The sequence below is a fragment of the Phacochoerus africanus genome, chromosome 1 (genome assembly GCF_016906955.1).
Source record: "Phacochoerus africanus isolate WHEZ1 chromosome 1, ROS_Pafr_v1, whole genome shotgun sequence".
Classification (NCBI taxonomy): domain Eukaryota; kingdom Metazoa; phylum Chordata; class Mammalia; order Artiodactyla; family Suidae; genus Phacochoerus; species Phacochoerus africanus.
The window spans coordinates 221,577,004-221,596,694 of NC_062544.1; the positions used below are offsets into that span (position 1 = coordinate 221,577,004).

The following is a 19,691-nucleotide window of genomic DNA, read 5'->3' on the forward strand; positions in this document are numbered from 1 at the left end:
AGGGCCTTCGTTTCCATCAGACATGTTCTATGGGGCCCTTTCAGGGGCCAAGAATAGAGATGTGGTCAGGTTAACTCAGTTGATGAGGTTTATGAACAGATGATGCAGGAAAACATCTCAACAGCCACCCCATCAGCTCCCAGCAGCTCTGAGAGTTTGCCTTTTGTTAGAACTCCTTTTCTCACTGTTTTTAAGGCATTATTGCCTGCTGACTCTGTGTCTCATGTGAAGACCCTTCTGAAAAGTTTTTTTCTTGTAGGTTAGTTGTTTTCTCGAGGTGGCTAGAAGCAGTTATTTGCTCTTGGTGCTGTTGGGGAGAGTCTTGCAGCCACTTCACAGATATTAAAGCCTGGTCTAAGCAGCCATGCCAGAGAAGAGATGGTCACATGAAGCAAGGCACAGTGACATATATAGGAAGGGTGCACGACTGAGGGTAGTGCAGCTTGCAAGCATCTTGAGATTTTTTTACAGCTTGACCACTTTTGAAAAAGTGTGGCTGTCTTCCTAACCACAGCTCTGCCTCCTCTCTTTCCAGTCAGCGTTCCCTGTTGATTCAGATGCAAGGGGAGGGTCAGGGGCTTCAGCCTTATCTTTAAAGGCTTGCGTGAAGTTGGTTACCATGGATGGTCCTTGGGTTTCATCCAGTCAGGCTGTGTCCAGACTCACTGAGCAAAACCCCACTAGGCATTTCTTCTGGAACAATGGAGAATTCTTGCGGTATTGCACATACCTGTTACTGTTGAGTTACGGAGTGAGGCTGGTTTTGATTTCCTTTTGCTGTTTCACCTTCCGGGAGTTAGAATTGCTCTCAGGAGCTTAGGCAGGAACCTTAGGGAAAAGGGCTTTGTCCATGAGCTTGGAATGCTCATCCATGGAATGCTCCTGATTTTTAAGAGACTTCACCCTCCTTTGGAATTTTTTTTTTTTTAATGGCAACAAAAAAGTTGGGTTTATTTAACTTATTTTTCCATGGGTGAGTCTTTCTCCCCACCCCTGTTTGGAATTTTGAGAAGGAAAAGAGGGAAGAGCAAATTTGAAGTTTATCAGTCTAACCCCTGACCCCTGCTCTCTCTACTGGGGTCATCCGGACAGAGTGTGTCTCCTACATATGGATGAATCATAGAGCCAGGCTGGTTACCTGGCCACAGGGGAATTCTCAGCTATGTCCTCTGCTTGCTTTTGCAGCCAGTAACCTGAGTCATATCATTGTGTGGTTATAGTTCATGACCAATAATAATAAAAGCGAACACTCACACAGCGCTCACTGTGTGCCAGGCAGCATTCAAAGTGCCTCACAGGTACTAGCTCATGTGAGCCTATCAGCGCCTGGCGACCGAGCTCCTGTTGACGCCCATGTCCTGTTTTTGTTGTAGAAGGCCAGAACAAGCTTGTTTTCAAACCAGATCTCACTCTGGAAGAAGTACGGGCAGAAAACCCCAAAGTGCACAGAGGCCGGTACCACCCGGAGGAATGCAGGGCTGTGCAGCGGGTGGCCATCCTGATTCCTCACCGGCACAGAGAGAAGCACCTGCTGTACCTGCTGGAACACCTTCACCCCTTCCTGCAGAGGCAGCAGCTGGACTATGGCATCTACATCATCCACCAGGTGAGTGGGGGGTGGGGCACAGACCAGACTCTGCTTTCCAGACCCTCCTCTCTCTGAGGACTTGGCTGCTGGTCTGTCTTGGGTATAAAGGCATCACACTGTCATCAAGGGAGAGGTCTCCTACCTCATTTGTCCTTGACAGGAGTAAAGGAAGTTCTTGTTCTAGTATGTGGAATAATGGGATCAAGTGGTGGGAAATTTTACTGGCTCTTTAAATGAACCTCTGGAGGAAGCCTGTTTTTTTTGTGTGTGAGCCCTTCCATGTTAGCCAATGACTGCCCGAAGATAGTCCCCTGGGATTCACCTTACATTTCCTTCTGCATTTGCTATACACTACATGGTGAGATGCTGAAACTGTGTTTTATTATGGAGCCTGGATATTCCACGTGGATCTAGACTGAGGAGGCGGCAGAATACTGTGTGCTGATCACCATAGAAATCGATGACTTGTCTCCACCTTTCTGTCTTTAACTTTGCCACTCTATTATATAAAGCATTGTTTAGTTTTCACTTTTTTGATTCACTTATTTGGCTTCTAGAAGCATGATTTAGTAGAAACACAGTAAGTATAAGTTTTGGCTGCCTTTGAGAGTTTAGCTCTAAGTCAACTGGGGGATTTAAGATGCTCTATTTGGTATTAACATTTATTGGAAGAAAAATAAGGCATCAACTTAAACATCTGTGGTGAGCTTTTCAAAAGTCACCTGGGCCATTCAAATAATTCCCTCTAATGTCCTTACAAATGCTTAGAAAGCAAGCAAAAATCATTAATTGTGTGCCTAATATTGGTTGTAGCTGGTAGTATTTGTTTTAGGAAAATGTTTTTGTTTTTGTCTTTTGCCTTTTAGGGCCATACCCGAGGCATATGGAGGTTCCCAGGCTAGAGGTCTAATCAGAACTGTAGCCATTGGCCTACACCACAGCCACAGCAACGCCGGATCAGAGCTGCCCAGATCAGAGCTGCGTCTGCGACCCACAGCACAGCTCACAGCAACCCACTGAGTGAGGCCAGGGATCGAACCTTCAACCTCATGGTTCCTAGTCAAATTCGTTAACCACTGAGCCATGATGGGAACTCCCTAGGAAAACTTTTGACAGATCAGAGGATGCAGTTATGCAATGTATACTTGATAATAAGCTGGGCCTCTTGAAAACCAATGTGTATATATATAGTACATCTATGCCCATATTTTAAGGATTTGAAAGAGAATTTCACTGTTATATTGGTTTATAATTATTTCTGTTTTTAACACTATTAATCCTTCAGAGTTCTTAGGACAACGGCTCCTAGTATATAATGTTTTTATGCATAGGAAAATACATCTGCTTTGTGGTGTTCTTTTCAGGAAAGTACTGTGATCAGTTTTGAGAACTGCCTGTACTTTTGTTATGGTAAACTGTTTGTTGAACTGAAATTTATTCTTAAGAAATTCGATCCAAATAGCCCTGAAAAAAACTACTAATGTAAATTTTTTTTTCATACTATAGCTTTGATTGTATTACTGGTTGGTTTATGTTCTTGTCTTACTCAGTAACAATTCCTCTGTAAGGCCATGTTTAGGATTAGCTCTGACGTTGAGTGTGAAAACAGGATCTCTTACAGTAATTCCATGAGACTTTTTTTTTCTTTTTTTCTTTTTTGGCTGCCCCTTGCCATATGGATTTCCCAGGCTAGGGATCAGATCTGAACCATTGTGGCAACGCTGTAACCTTTAATCCACTGTGCTGAGGCAGGAATTGAACCTCTGTCCTGGGGCTGCAGAGATGCCACCAATTTTGTGGTACCACAACAGGAACTCCTTCATGGGACTTTTAAGTAGCTTAGGAATATCAGCATAAACTTCACTGTTTATAGGTTAAGATTCTTTCCTTCCTTCCTTCCTTCCTTCCTCTTTCTTTCTTCCTTCCTTCCTTCCTTCCTTCCTTCCTTCCTCCCTCCCTCCCCTCCCCTCCCCTCCCCTCCCCTCCCCTCCCCTCCCCTCCCCTCTCCTCTCCTCTCCTCTCCTCTCCTCTCCTTTCCTTTCTTTTTCTTTCCTTCCTGGTCTTTTTTGGGCCATACCTGCAGCATACGGAAATTCCCAGGTTAGGGGTCAAATCAGAGCTACAGCTGCCAGCCTACACCACAGCCACAGCAACGCAGGATCCGAGCTGTGTCTGTGACCTATACGGAAGCTCATGGCAACACTGGATCCTTAACCCACTGAGTGAGGCCAGGGTTCAAATCTGCATCCTCAAGGATCCTAATTGGTTCCTTACTGCTGAGCCACGATGGAAACTCCCTAGGTTAAGATTTCTTGATTCTTTCTGGAAAACTGCTTTTTGGAAGCTTAGTGTAAATTTGTTACCTAGGGTAAGTTTGGGATTAGCTGAGAATTGAACAATGAAGATACTAATTGGGGCGACTAGTATTTAAGGAAGGTTTTGTAGTTTTACGTGGAATAAATAAGTGTATAAATTTTTTTTGAAGTAATTTTTATTTGTATTTTAAAACTGGGTTTTTTTGGGGAGTTCCCGTCGTGGCTCAGTGGTTAACGAATCCGACTAGGAACATGAGGTTGGTTAAGGATCCTTAACCCACTCGCTCAGTGGGTTAAGGATCCAGCATTGCTGTGAGCTGTAGTGTAGGTCACAGATGTGGCCTGGATCCTGTGTTGCTGTGGCTCTGGTGTAGGCTGGTGGCTGCAGCTCCAATTCGACCCCTAGCCTGGGAACCTCCATGTGCCATGGGAGTGGCCAAAGAAGTAGCAAAAAAGACCAAACAAACAAACAAAAAACAACTATGTTTTTTTTGGAGTTCCCTGGTGGCCTAGCAGTTAGGGATCTGGAATTGTTACTGCTGTGGTGTGTGTTCGATCCCTGGCCCAGGAACTTCCACATGCTTCAAATGTGGCCAAACAAAAACAAAAACAAAATGAAACAAACAAACAAAAAAATAGGAGTTCCCACTGTGGCTCAGTAGGTTAAGAACTCAACTAGTATGTATCCGTGAGGATATGGGTTAGATCCCTGGCCTCACTCAGTAGGGTAAGGATCTGGCATTGCTGTGCTCTGTGGTGCAGGTCACCCACATGGCTTGGATATGCTACAGGTGCAGCCCTAAAAAGTAAGATGAAGAAGAAAAAAGAAGTGTTAACTATATTCATATTATTTTTATTATTATTTGTCTTTTTAGGGCTGCACCTGTGGCATATGGAAGTTCCCAGGCTAGGGACTGAATCGGAGTTGTGGCTGCTGGCCTATGCCACAGCTCAGGGCAATACCAGATCCTCAACCCACTGAGTGAGGCCAGGGGTCAAACCTGCTTCTTCGTGTATACTAGTCGTGTTTGTTACTGCTGCGCCACCAGGAAACTCCGTATATTCATGTTATTGTGCAACTGATCTCAATCTTTCATCTTGCAAAACAGAAACTTTAAACTGATACAACAAAAGCAACAAAAACACAAAGCATTTCAAAGTTGTGGCATATAAGTATGTATGAATCAGAAAGAAAATACAGTGGGGCTCTGTTCTTATTATTGCATCTTCCAAGCTTAATATCATGTGTATGGTCTTGCGTGTTAGTAAGCTCCTGCATCTGAACTGAAGACTGGCATGAAGTGAAATCTTGTCTCGGGAGCTTTTCATATTTTAATTTCCACACCCATAGGCTGGAAATAAAAAGTTTAATCGTGCCAAACTCCTGAATGTGGGCTATCTAGAAGCTCTTAAGGATGAAAACTGGGACTGCTTTATATTCCATGATGTGGACCTGGTGCCTGAGAATGACTGGAACATTTACAGGTGTGAGGATCAGCCCAAGCATCTGGTGGTTGGCAGGAACAGCACTGGGTACAGGTAAGGTGGCTCTGCTCTTGGCTTGCTTAGGTCGAGAAGCCTGGCCTGTTGTCATCAAGGCTGTGCGGACATGGTGTCCAGGATGTCTGAGGAAGATGTCAGAGAGGAAAAATGGACCATGATATATCACTTAAAATAGGAATTAGAGCAATTAGATTTTTTTCTTTTTTCTTTTTTCCCCCTTTTTGGCCACCTAGCAGCATATGGGAGTTCCCAGGCCAGGGGTCAGATCAGAGCTGTAGTCATGACCTAAGCTTCAACTGTGGCAATTTCAGGTCCTTAACCTACTGTGCTGGGCTGGGGATTGAACCCACATCCCAGTATTCCCAAGTTGCTGCTGATCCCATCGCACCACAGAGGGAACTCTTAGATTTTTTTCTTATCAGGAAAACATCCTACCACAGCCTTGGCAGGGGATCACAAAGACAAAGAGGGGAGAAAACAGGAGAGGGAAGATAATGCAGGCCTTGCAAACAGTTGCCAGCCTCAGCTGAGTGCCTGCCTGGTGGAACTTTTGTAAGTGCTCCCACACTGGGTAGAACTCAAGTAACTTATCTGAATATCCCTGCCTTTGATCTCTAGGAGGCAATAAGAGTGTGCCCCCGGGTCAGCTTTCAGGTCTCTTTTGTGAGACTGTGAAGTCTCTTTCTAGACTGTGGCATCTTTCCAGAGTTGAGAGGGAGGCTGGGGAGGGGCCCATCCATAGAGGAGTCTGCTTGGGAGCCAGGACACCCAGGGAAAATTCCTTTCTCCCAAAGCCACTGTGGGAAGAGCTCAGCACCATCACTTCTGTCTTCATTCCCCGCCCCTCTGCCCACAGGAAAGGCATAGCTGCTTTTCAGCCTTATTTAATATCAGCTCCTATATGAGAACAACTGAGGGGAAATAGCCAAGAAAATTCTTCACAGGTGAAACCGTATGTTCATTTCTCTGTGTACACACTTACCTGTCGGCTTCCTCCAAGCCCTGCCCTTCATGTGTGCTCACACCTGGGGTGCTTACTGTGCTCAGGGATGTGAGACCAGTTTGAATAAGGCCCGTGAACGTGTCCTCCCTAAAGCGCTCCCTGTTACGGGCTGGTGTGGGGAGACAGGCAGCTACCACAGAGCTGGATCACTTTCGTACTTCACTTTTGCACATTCATCTATAAGCACTTGGTAATAATGGGGAGAGTGGAGGAGAAAGGCAGAGGGAGAGAGAGAACAGCAAACTATGAAGTAATACGGGAGATTCTACCCGTGACTCGCAAGTGCGCATGAGAGGCAAACCATGGATCTCTTGATGCCTGCCTTGGTCTTTGTTTCCAAGTTGCTCTGACTGTGGGTTTGGGACTTTGGAATGTTTAAGCAATTTCCATGAGAAACCCTTACTGCAGGTGATTTTTGCCTCGGGTACAGACCTTAAACTCAATCTGTGTCAAGTATGGGATTTAAACACATATCTGGAATAAGCTACAGTGGGTGAGTGCAGTGTGTCTTTAAGAAACACCCAAGGAAAGGCTGAATGCTGTTGCACCTTTAAGCCTTCATCTTGTGGAGTCAGTGGGAGCTTCCTAGCAGGGTTCCAAGACATGGAAGCAAGAGAGAGATGGCACAGGTTTGGGAGAAAGGCGGGAAGTTCATTGGTGCTGGAGAATGAAAGTCTGGGGTGGTGGAGAGAAGAGAGGCAAGAGATAAAGTAGGCAGGGGCCAGATGATGCAGGCCCTGTTCAGTCTGGAAGGAGTGTGGCGTTCCTGTGGAAGGAATTAGGGAGCTGCTGGCACGTGGGTACGGCCAGAGAATGGCAGGGGGAAGGTCATTTTAGCTGGCCTCTAGTGTGTGAGATGGATCAGGCAGTGGAGGAGAAGTTAAGGGTGATGCCCTTTCCTGCCTCCAGGCTACCAGGCAGTGGGGCCAGAGGGCAGGGAAAGGGTCTGGAAGAGGACCCCAGGATTTTTTCCTTTGGGGAACTTAATCTTGAATCATTATCTGGAGGTTTTGCTTTCTGGTCTCTGAGCCATGTCTGCCTTGAAGAAAGCAGCATGTCATGCCTAGGTACCTCGGTATTTTCAGAAGCATGTCAACCATCTGCTTACTTATTGGTTCTGAGATGTTTCTACAACTCAGAATACCTGTGCTTCAGACCCTTGACATGGAGGATAACTTCCCACTGCCCAGTCTTTCCAAACATCTGTGGTAAGAAATTACCATTGCACAGTATTGGTTTTTTGTTTGTTTTTGGAGTGTTGATGCACAGGGTTGTTTTGTTTTTTCTTTTTCATCTTTTTAGGGCTGCACCTGTGGCATATGGAAGTTACCAGGCTAGGGGTTGAATCAGAGCCACAGCTGCCAGCCTATGCCACAGCAACACCAGATCCGAGCTGCATCTGCAACTTGCGCCACTGAGTGAGGCCAGGGATCGAACCCACGTCCTCATGGATACTAGTCAGGTTCGTTACTTCTGAGCCACAATGGGAAATCATACACAGGGTTGTTTTAAGGACAGGCTTTTTGTTGGGATTCCAGATTTTATTTTTACATTAAGCTGGACCGCAAGAAAATGAGTTCTTGGGCATTTCTGCTGGGAACCAATTTTGAGTAAAACTTTGGTGTGAGGATTATGGGTTTTATCAGATGCTACTCACTCTAAAAACAGCCCCTGTATGAATTTTGCTGTTTAAACTTGCTATTATAACTGGCCATGTGTTTCTTTTATAATTGGGTATCAGGAAGCATTTGTCTTCCTTGAGTAACTTGAAGTTTTCTTAATATGAACCAGGTGATTGAATGTGTCTCCTCTTTTGTTCAGGATGCAGGAAGCTGGAAGCCAAATCCATGACCTTTTAGAAGCGGAAAAGAATCTTATTTGCATATCAGAGTTCTTTTCTGCTTTTGTTTTTGGCCATGCTCATGGCATATGGAAATTCCTGGGCCAGGGATCAAACTCATGCCACAGCAATGACCCAAGCCACTGTAGTGACAATGCCAGATCCTTAATCCAATGCACCACGGGAGAACTGCATATCAGAGTTCTGTTTCCCATTCTAATCATCTGTCTCATTGACGTTTTCCTCTGGTCCTGGTTAATCATTTATATTTTTCTACTTTATTATATGTAGCATGTAAACTGCCTCCTCATCTTCTGTGGCCTGGGGGAAGTTTTCATGGCTAATGTAGGGGGTGTCTTTACTTCCTTTACTTCTTTCCTTTCCTCCTTTGAGCAAAATCCCTTTAGCTGCAGGCAGGTACAGTTGCAGGCAGCAAAGTGTCTGCCCTGTTGGTAACTGTGTGTCCCTGTGCCACAGAGCTTAAATCAGCACACTTCTCATTGTCACAACTGCCCCATGAGTATGAAGAGAAGTGCAAGAAAGGTTTTCTCACACACACACACACACACACACACACACACACACACACACACACGGAAGAAGTTAAAGCACCTTGCCCCAGTGGTCTCAGACTCAGAGGAAGAGAAATAAATGTTATTTATCCCACTGACTATGGGTCAGTGATAAAGATCTGTACCAGCCTGTGGCAGATTTTACTGTTGAGAATTCCTCTGGTACCTGCCTGCTTTCTACAAGGACTCTACTGTTATTTTATGACTACGTTTCCTCCACCCTTGGGCCTTACAGCCCTTTAAAGATAAGGAAAATGGTTTCAGGACCAATCAAATATTTATGCTTTTCTAGATAAGAAAAATTAGAAGCAAAGATCAACAGACATGTAGACATTTGCCATCCTAGAGGCAACTGAGAAGCTGAGAGTTCTTTACCATTTCTTTCCAACTGGTTTCCTCTGACACCTCCCACTGTAGCTAGACTGGTCTCCAGAAACTTCTTAGATAGCCTGCACTTTTCCACTTTCTACTTTTTTTTTTTTTGGCCACACTTGTAGCATATGGAAGTTCCAGGGCCAGGGATGAAAAGAGCCCGAGCAACAGCAGTGACAACACTGAATCCTTAACCGCTAGGCCAATAGGGAACTCCATCTCCTCTCTACTTTTCTTCATGGAGTTCTGATCACCAGGAGACCCCCGTTTTTCTACCTGTCTGGATCCTCCAAGGCCCACCCAAGCTGATGTGCAGCATCTCCTTCCTCAGAACCCTGATAATGTTCACCTCTCTTGTTAGACCATAAACTGTATGAGGACGGGGCCAACTGACATAGCGTTGAGCCAGCTATTTCGCACACAGTGATTGTTACTTAATAGAACACTACCAGAGCATCAGTGCTGGTTCCCTCCTGGTGACCCCTTGTTGGTGCTTGGCAGGTCATGCCTGGACAGTGGTTCTACTCGGTGTCCTGAGGAAGCTACTGCTCTTTATGTAGTTTAGGAATCCCTACCCGGCCAAGCAATCCAGTAACCAAGGCATCACATCACTGCAGTAGATGACTCAATAGTAGCTGCCTTCTGAGCACTTTGTTCCAGTTGTTTGTTTCAGGTTATTTTCCAGAGTTTTGGGTTGGGGATATATAAGTAAACCTAGTTCCATTACGGGTTAAACTGGGGCCACCCCATCTGTACTTGGAACATAGGAACAAACAGCTGAGCTGCAAATTAGCTTTGGGGACCCCACCTGTTAGATGGCAATTGTCTACATGTTTATTGATCTTTTGGTTTTTCTTATCTGGAAAAGCAGAAATATTTAATTGGCCCTGGAATACATTGAACCGAAGTTAATTAAAATTAGAAATCCTCCGTATATTCACATCCTTTTGTTCGCTACTAAGTTATTGAGTAGGCTTCATTTGCATTTCTGAATTGTTAGTGTTCCATTCAGGGTTCTGTTGCTCCAATTTGCTAATTTGTCCATCAGCACAGTGTGGGAGGTGCTCTTCTCATTCCTCTTTTTCTTATTGGTGTTCCCACGGCTCCACTCTTTGTACACTTCGCTTTTCACTCACTGCATTGTTTATTTATTTATTTATTTATTTTTGTCTTTTGTTGTTGTAGTTGTTGTTGTTGCTGTTGCTATTTCATGGGCCGCTCCCGCAGCATATGGAGGTTCCCAGGCTAGGGGTCTAATCGGAGCTGTAGCTGCCGGCCTACGCCAGAGCCACAGCAACGCGGGATCCGAGCCGCGTCTGCAACCTACACCACAGCTCACAGCAACGCCGGATCGTTAACCCACTGAGCAAGGGCAGGGACCGAACCCGCAACCTCATGGTTCCTAGTCGGATTCGTTAACCACTGCGCCACAACGGGAACTCCACTGCATTGTTTTTGAGCAGTTTCTCCTACTCTCGTGCCTTCAGGTACCACCTCTTGACAGTTATTTCCAAAGCTATCCTTGTAGCCATGCCTCTGTATTGAACTTGGACCCTGTATCCTTTTTCCCACTGGCAGAAGTTCCAGGGGTATCTCAAATTCAGCTTAGCCAAACAGCAATTTATTGTTGTCATCCTAAAAATGTAATTATTATTTATATACTCTGTTTTTGTGAAAGGCAGTGTCATCTACCTCGATGCCCAAGCCAGAAACCTCAGGGTTATTGAGATATGTTGGGTTGTCCAGAAAACAGACTGAAATGGAGATTTGCATGCATGAAAGTGGAGAATTACATTCAAAGTATGTGCGGGAGCTGTCTCCTGCTCTCCACCCCACTCCTTAAAAAAAGTGAAAGTAAAAAGATAATAGAGTTCCCTTGGTGGCATATCAGGTTAAGGATCTGGCATTGTCACTGCTAAGGCTTAGGCCACAGCTATGGTGTGGGTTTGATCCCTGGCCCTAATTTCTGCATGCCAAGAGCGTGGCCAAAAAAAAAAAAAGACAATATATTCATTATGACACTCATTCATGCTGAACCTGGCTGCAGCCTCAGAATCCCACCTAACCTAGTGTGCTTGACAGCCATTGCTGTTCATTGGATTAGTACATGAGATGAAACCTGTCATGCAGATCTGATGTTTTAGAGCACAGTTACAGGTACCTCTGTAGACCTCTGCACACAAAGAGTAATGGTAACAGGTGGATGGCACCTTGCTTAGTGTGCCTTTGTGAGCCCTTGTGTAGACAGGACAGAAGGCCAGTCAGGGCAGGGCAGGGCAGGAACGTGGGAAGGTGGACATTAAGCAGGAGTGAGTGGGTGAAAGTGCTTGGTCTTCACAGTGTCCTAGAATGCCTGCCCTGCAATCTGAGACTTGTGAGGCCTCTGTGGAGAACAAAAGGTCTTTGTGCTAATGGTCTTACCTTTTCTCTTTCCTCTTTTGCTCCAGGTTACGGTACAGTGGATATTTTGGGGGTGTTACTGCCCTAAGCCGAGAGCAATTTTTCAAGGTGAATGGATTCTCTAACAACTACTGGGGATGGGGAGGCGAAGACGATGACCTCAGACTCAGGTGAACAACGGAGACAGGTCCCCTTCATGGGGCTCTGCTAGCAGTGGTTGTGTATGGTTCTTGTAGGTGCCAGTCTGGCAGGTCATAAGGCTCAGACTTGGGTTTCAAGGGTGGCAGGGGTCGGGGGAGGGCAGGGCAGCCCAAATTGCTCTTTGCCACTGGCAGTTTAAACATGATGGAAGGTGATCTAGTCCTGGCTCTGGGTATTTGGGGTCCAGAGCATTGATGGAGGTCTCTGTGGACTTGTCAGTAGGTATTACTGAGACAGGGTCTCACCAGGGAATGAAAAGTCCAGACTGCAGAATGTCTGCAAAGCTACAACCTGAGGGAAGTGGCAGAGGACCAGTTATGAACTGATGCTTTCTCTCAGACCCCAGGTGACCCTGGCGGTTCCCTATATGCAGAGCAAGCAGTGCCAGCAGCCTGTGAAGGGTTGCATGCCCCGAGGCAGACCAAGATGCCCTCACACACAAGCCAGCCCCGCACGCTGTGGGAGCAGCTGGTGGCCTGATTCCCAGGCCTGACTCTGAGCTGCTAGCACGACCCTTGGATTCTCTTAGATTCTTTCTGCTCTGGAGGATTCAAAGGGAATATCCCTGGTCTCCTCTCTCAGCCCCCTTCCCTGAACTTGGGTTTTGTGGCCAGATAGTTCTAGAAACACATAATTATTCATGACCCTGGACCCAATATCTTTGGCTTGAATAACGTCTTTCTATTAGGAGACTCACTTTATTGCCTCTTAGAAAGGAAATTTCTCAGCTGGGGTTGTACATTCATAGATATGCAACTGCCAGAAATTTTCCATTGCTTCAGCCTAAAGATGCCAGGGCTCCATGCCAATCTTGTTTCTATGTGTAGGCTGAAAGTCTCTGGAATGTTTCTGGCAGGAGGGAGTGGAGTTCCCTGACCAAAGGTACATGGGAATGGCCATAATGATGGGCAGAAGTGCAGCCCAGCCCAGCCCAGCCTGTGTGGCCGAGGCTTATGAAGTAGATGAAGGGCGCCTGCTAGATTTTAGGGCAGGAGTTGCAAGGACTAGGGAATCCACAGTATCCGTCATCTTCCCCAGTTCTATTTTACTGCCCAAGTGGGATGGTTAGAATTTTGCACTGATGATAGATCTTCACTCTCTTCATTCCTCTTGCTCTTGGCTTCAAGGCAAAGGGGAGTCCCAAGTTTTGCTTTCATTTGATGATAATATCATGGCCTCCAGAGTGGTTTTTGACTAATGCTATGGATAAACCAACGCATTTGAGCATAAAAGCTGGTTGGGAGGTCTTTACTTATTTACTCACCTATATAACAGGCACCACCCTCTTTGCATTTATATAGTACATTTCAGTTTGCACAGAACGTTTCATGTGGTGATCTTATTTGAGTCTGTTGGATCCACCCCAGAACACCATTGTCATTTTATGGTGGAGAAACTCAGACCTGGAATAATAAACCGACTTACCAAGATTGTCAGTAACGAAGTCTAGATTTGAACCTAGGTTTGTGGCCTTAAATGATCACTACTTTCCTTGTTAATAGAAGGAAACGCTAAGTAAATTAGGAATCCTAAGAGGCTTGATTTTTCTTTTTTAAGATGTGTTTTCTCAGTTGTTTTTGGAAAATGACAAACTGTAAATTGACACATCTTCCTTGTATCGCAGTAGTAAATGTTAAATGTGATTCTTTTAGACTTATTGCCTGGGGTCCAACATAAGAAAACTGTTTTTTTTTTTTTTAAACATAAAATAATCAAGATACTTGAGTATAATAATCAAGATATGTGAGTATGTGCAGATGTTTGTAAATTTTTGCAAAGATTCTTTTTTAAGTGCCTAGTGGTAGATATATAGGATAGTTTTGTTTTGTTTTGCCTTTTCAGGGCCGTGCCCATGGCATATGGAGCTTCCCAGGCTAGGGGTCGAATCAGATGCGAGCTGTGTCTTCCACCTACACCACAGCTCCTGGCAACATCAGATCCTTAACCCACTGAGCAAAGCCAGGGATTGAACCCACGTCCTCATGGATACTAGTCAGGTTTGTTAACTGATGAGCCTTGATGGGAACTCCTAGATTTTTTTTTTTTTTTGAGAATCCTCTCTTATTTTTCCAGGGTTGAGCTTCATAGAATGAAAATAATCCGGCCACTACCTGAAGTGGGTAAATATACTATGATCTTTCACAAGAGAGACCAAGGCAACGAGGTGAATATAGAACGGTAAGTCCTAGATACGTGTGCCTGGCTGGCTATCTGTGTAGTCTCTTCTGTCAGTAGTACTATGACAGATTTGATCAGTTAAGTCAGTTCATTTTGTTCTAACCTTTTTTTTTTTTTTTTTGTCTTTTTAGAGCCTCATCCAAGGCACATGGATGTTCCTAGGCTAGGGGTCGAATCAAAGCTATAGCTGCTGGTCTACACCACAGCCACAGCAACACCAGATCCGAGCCTTGTCTGTGACTTACACCACAGCTCACAGCAACGCTGGATCCTTAACCTACTGATCGAGGCCAGGGATCCGACCCATGTCCTCATGGATACTAGTCGGGTTCCTTAATTACTGAGCCACGATGGGAGGGAACTCCTAATTTTTTTTTTTTAATGGCCACACCCACAATGTATGGAAGTTCCTGGGTCAGGGGATTGAATCCAAGCCACAGCAACCCAGATCCTTTAACCCCCTGCACTGGGCTGGGGATTGAACCTGCGCCTCTGCAGTGACCCAAGCCACTGCAGTTGAATTCTTAACCCACTGTGCCACATGGGAACTCCTTAAGGTAATTTTCAAACAGACCCCAAAGTAGAGGGAAGGTCTGTTGAATTTTCAGGTACATGTACCCCATACTCAGCTTCAACAGTTATCACTTCATGTCCTCTCTTCTTTCTCCCACTTTTTTTTTCCTCCCACACTGGATCCTTTAGAAGCAAATCAGATATCATAGCATTTCATGTGTAAATACTTCAGTATGTATCCTTAAAATAAAAGAAGTCAAAAATAGAACTACATCATTTTTTATTAGATTCCACATATAAATGATATCATATGATATTTATCTGACTTACTTCACTTAGTATGGTAATCTCTAGATCCATTTATGTTGCTGCAGATGGCATCATTTTGTTCTTTTTTATGACTCAGTAATAATCAATTGTATATTGTGTACCACATCTTTATCCATTTCTCTGTTGGTGAATATTTAGGTTGTTTCCAGTGTCTCAGCTATTGTAAATCAAACTTAAGAGTTACCAAAGGGAAAACTGGAGGGGGCGATGAGTGATAAATTGGTAGGATGGGATTAACAAATATACACTGCTACATAGAAAATAGATAACTAACAAGAACCTACTGTATAGCACAGGGAGGTCTACTTAATGTTCTGTAATAACCTATATGGGAAAAAGAATAGATTATATGTATAACTGATTCACTTTGCTATAAACTTGAAGCTAATAATACAACATTGTAAATCAACTATAGCACAATAAAATAAAAAAAAATAGAACTGCAATATCATTATCATTCCTAAAATAAAATTAACAGTACTTCTTTATTGTCATCAAATGTCCAGTTAGTTTCCGGGAGTTCCTGTCGTGGCGCAGCAAAAATGAATCCAAATAGGAACCATGAGGTTGCAGGTTTGATCTCTGGCCTTGCTCAGTGGGTTAAGGATCTCGTGTTGCTGTGAGCTGTGGTGGAGGTCGCAGACGCAGCTGGGATCCTACTTTGCTGTGGCTGTGATGTAGGCCAGCGGCTACAGCTCCAATTGGACCCCTAGCCTGGGAACTCCATATGCCATGGGTGCTGCCCTAAAAAGCAAAAAAAAAAGTCTAGTTAGTTTTCATATTTCCCTGATTTTCTCATAAATGCTTTAATTTTTTTTCTTATGGTTGCACCCATGGCATATGGAAACTCCCAGGCCAGGATTGAATCTGAATCACAGCTGCAGCAATGCCAGATCCTTTAAGCCTCTGCACTGGGCCGGGGATTGAATCCATGCCTCCACAGCAACCCAAGCCACTGTAGTTGGGTTTGTAACCTAATATACCACAGCAGGAACTCCTCCTGCCCCATTTTTTTTTTTTTAATTTTTTTTGTCTTTTTGCCATTTCTAGGGCCGCTTCTGCAGCATATGGAGGTTCCCAGGCTAGGGGTCGAATAGGAGCTGTAGCCACCAGCCTACACCAGGGCCACAGCAACGCGGGATCCGAGTCGTGTCTGCAACCTACACCACAGCTTACTGCAATGCCAGATCCTTAACCCACTGAGCAAGGCCAGGGATCGAACCTGCAACCTCACGGTTCCTAGTCGGATTCGTTAACTGCTGAGTTACGATGGGAACTCTCCAAATTTTTTTTTGACAGTTTATTCAGATAAGATAGACAAGATCTACACATTGCTTTTGGATAATCTCGATGAAATCTCTTTCATTCTATAGGTTCCCCCTCCTTCCTTTTTCTCCCTTTTAATTGATTTGTTGAACAAACCAGGTCATTTGTCTGATGGGATTTTCTACATTGTGGGTTTCATGATTGTACCCCTGTGCTATAACATAATTTGTGCCTCTGACCTGTGCATTTCCTTATAGACTGGCCTTCTATCTGGAGGCTTAAACAGATTCCAGCACTACGTTGGGGCAAGAACACTTCCCTGATAGTGCCAATTATCTCCTTTTGTATCCCAGCAAGAGGACATGATGGCTGACATCAGGATGGATCTCTTGTCAGCCTTGTCCAGGCATTGTGAGGGTCCCCATCAGTCTGTCACCCTTTGATTTTAGCAGCCATTGTTGATCATTGCCCATGTTGATTATTCGTTTAGGGATTGCGAAATTCTGATATTCTCTCACTCCTTCTGCATTTACTAGATAGATTTTTCTACAAAGAATGATGTGCCTTCTTCATCTTTTTGAGTATCTTGGGGTACAGTTCTTATAGAAAAGGCAGGATAAAGGGAAAGACTCATCATTGATTTATCATTTCAAAATGATGAGTTGGTATTTCTGACATCCTTCTGGATGTAGTTAATATTGTTTTTGATGCCCACATTGTTTTTGGAAAGTGGGTTCTTCTTCCAGCTGGCTCCTGAATCCCGTGACTTCATAGTTTTGAGAGCTTTTTTCCCCCTGTGCTCTGGTGCGATGAGGTATTCTAGGGCTCAGCTTGTGCTTCTCCTGCCCCAAGAAATAATCCTTTCACCAAGGAATCCTGACAATTAAAGCAATTCCTTTGGGGGCTATGACTGAAAAAAAAAAAGATATCTGCATTTCTTTGTTCTGTTTTTTTCTCTAAAGTTTGAAACAGTATTAAAGGACTTTTAGCCTTTTTGTTAGAGTCTGCATTTTAAAACAATGCTAAATACTCTTAGCCATTTTGTTAGAATCTACCACTTTAATAAGGCAGCTATTTCTATTTTCCATGTATCTTTTAAGTCTTTGTCCATAGGTGTGCAATTTTTTCTTTAAAGAAAATAATAAATAGATACAAAAGAATACTTTAAAACTGAATGAAGAATCTGAAGATTCTTGATCCCCTGAACCCTGGTGGTATTCCCTAGCCAATTTATGCCCATGATCTGTGTGGCCCTTCCTGATCCTGTATCTTCCCCCTACCCCAAAGGTAACACTTTGCTGCATTTTAATGCTAATTATAATTATTTCTGCTGTTTCTTGGTTATCTTATCTTCCCGTGTGTTTATATTCCTCCACAAAAGATTGTTGAGTAGTTTTGCACGTTTTTGAATGTTATGTGAGATCATGCCGTATTATTGTCCTCTGACTTTATTGAGCTCAGCTTTGTGTTTCTGGTCTCCATCCACGTTGTTATTGTAACTGAAATGCATGCCTTTCACTGCTCAGATCTTAGAGACCAATTCAGTTTACCACTTGCTCTTGCCCTACATCCCCAGGCTCTGGCCACACAATTGCTTCCTCTTCTTCAAACTCGTTCTACTCCTTGGCATGTCTCTGTGTCCCGCACAGGATGGTCTCTTTTCCTGGGTGTCCTTTCCCTCACCACTTCTGCTGTGAATTTCTTCTCTTTTAAGCTTCAGTTGCATTTATCGTCGTCTTTTTTTTTTTCTGTATTTTTTGCCATTTCTTGGGCTGCTCTCACGGCATATGGAGGTTCCCAGGCTACGGGTCTAATCCGAGCTTAGCTGCCAGCCTACACCACAGCCACAGCAACGCAGGATCCAAGCCACGTCTGCGACCTACACCACAGCTCAAGGCAATGCCGGATCCTTAACCCACTGAGCAAGGCCAGGGATCGAACCCGCAACCTCATGGTTCCTAGTCGGATTCGTTAACCACTGTGCCACTACGGGAACTCCTCATTTATCTTCTTTACGACCCCTCCCCTGTCCCTCATGAAGTCAGGTGCCGCTTCATTCAGCCCCTTCTGTATACAGTCTAATTTTCTTTGGACTCTTATGAAAGCTCTATCTCTCCTTGCCTGCAGACACAAAGTTCTCCCAGCAACATTGGAGGATTCATAGATCCCTGGAAGCTTATCCAAGGACCCATCAGCAGTGGATGACATGTATCATCTACATCCCTCTGTCCTATAGACTGGGGGCCCCCTGTGTGTAGGAGTTTTCTCATCATTGGTCCTCAAGGTCTTATGTGGGGTCTGATATGTGAACACATGGATGTCATTGGTGTCTGTTACCTTAGATGGGGAAAATAAACTTCTCATGCCATAGGAAACCTAGCAAGTGCAATAATTAACAAAGATGCTTTTGCTAAACTTTGTGGTGAGGCAAAAAGTGGTGGAAATGGATGTCAAATTCTTATCATTCACGATTGTTCTCTTTATCTTTAGGATGAAGCTCTTACATCAGGTGTCACGTGTCTGGAGAACAGATGGATTGACCAGTTGCGATTATAAATTACTCTCTGTGGATTACAATCCTTTATATGTCAATATCACAGTGGATTTCTTGTCTAGTCCATGACTCTGGATCTTTTGGTGACATTTGGAGGAACTGAATATTTGATTGCAATAATTTTGACCTAGAGATTCCCCTGGTAGCACACATTAAGAACTTGTTGCAGCCAATCATTGAGCTGAATTCTCCTTTTTCGGTGTTTTCTTAGCAGAGCTCCTGGTGATGTGGAGTGTAAAACAATTGTAACAAGACAGCTTTCTTAGTTGTTTTGATCATGAAGGTTAAATATTGTAATGTAGATACTTGAAGGACTAGGTGTCAAAGGACTACGCAAAAGATCTCATGAAGGCTACATACATATTTTCTGATATATTAAAAAGGCCATGGGAGGTAAGATTGCTAAATGTCCTGGAGAACCAGAATTATTCTCATCCAAGGGAGACAGAGATGAAGATGTGTTTCTCTTACTTATTTATCCTGTATGGCCATCTGTGAAGAGGTGGGTCCCCGGTGAGAAGGCAGCCAAGGAAGAGGGGACAAAAGGTGAAGAATCAAGATGCAGTGAACTTAGCACTGAAGAGGGGGCAGAAGGACTGTGTCAGATGGAGAGCTGCTGTGGTGGTGCTGCTGCTTCGGCTGTGCTGCTGCTGTGGCTGTCACTCTGCAGCGGTGTCACCTGCCCAGATGAGCCTTCTGGTAACAACCTAGCAGAGAACACGTTACCTACTCATTTTTAGAGCATTTTTGTAAAATGATTTTGTATGTGTAGGATATGAAATAGTTGTTTACAAATTACATATTAACAATAATACCTACAAAGTACCTCTGTAGTAAAATATGAAAAAGCTTTGGTTTTTCAGTCTTGTTTTTTCCTATTGTTTGAAGCCTCCAGATGTATTCATGTCAGTATCCACAAGCCTGCTGCTTAAGAACAGAACAGGTGAGACCAAGCCTTCTTCGTCCCTCCCCTCTGTCCTCATCCTTCTGTTGCTCCATTCTGTTCTCTTCACAGCCACCTTGTGAGCCGGCTTCAGGCCTACAGCAGGCGCCTCT

The 19,691-nt window shown here is 44.3% G+C and overlaps 1 protein-coding gene across 3 annotated transcripts in view; it reads left to right on the forward strand.

Annotated features, from left to right (window-relative positions):
• The window catches only part of B4GALT4 (beta-1,4-galactosyltransferase 4), a 34,801-nt gene extending 15,316 nt beyond the window's left edge, over positions 1–19,485 (forward strand). For 2 of the 3 annotated variants that reach the window (XM_047791667.1, XM_047791677.1), the window contains exons 3-7: positions 1,374–1,606; positions 5,255–5,442; positions 11,641–11,763; positions 13,868–13,972; positions 18,572–19,485. In XM_047791667.1, the coding sequence (XP_047647623.1) occupies positions 1,374–1,606; positions 5,255–5,442; positions 11,641–11,763; positions 13,868–13,972; positions 18,572–18,704 (782 nt within the window). In that variant the 3' untranslated portion in view covers positions 18,705–19,485. Of the gene's footprint in view, positions 1–1,373; positions 1,607–5,254; positions 5,443–11,640; positions 11,764–13,867; positions 13,973–18,571 lie in introns of those variants that run through there. The other variant, XM_047791686.1, reaches the window with a different exon arrangement.
• Positions 19,486–19,691: the final 206 nt, after the last annotated feature.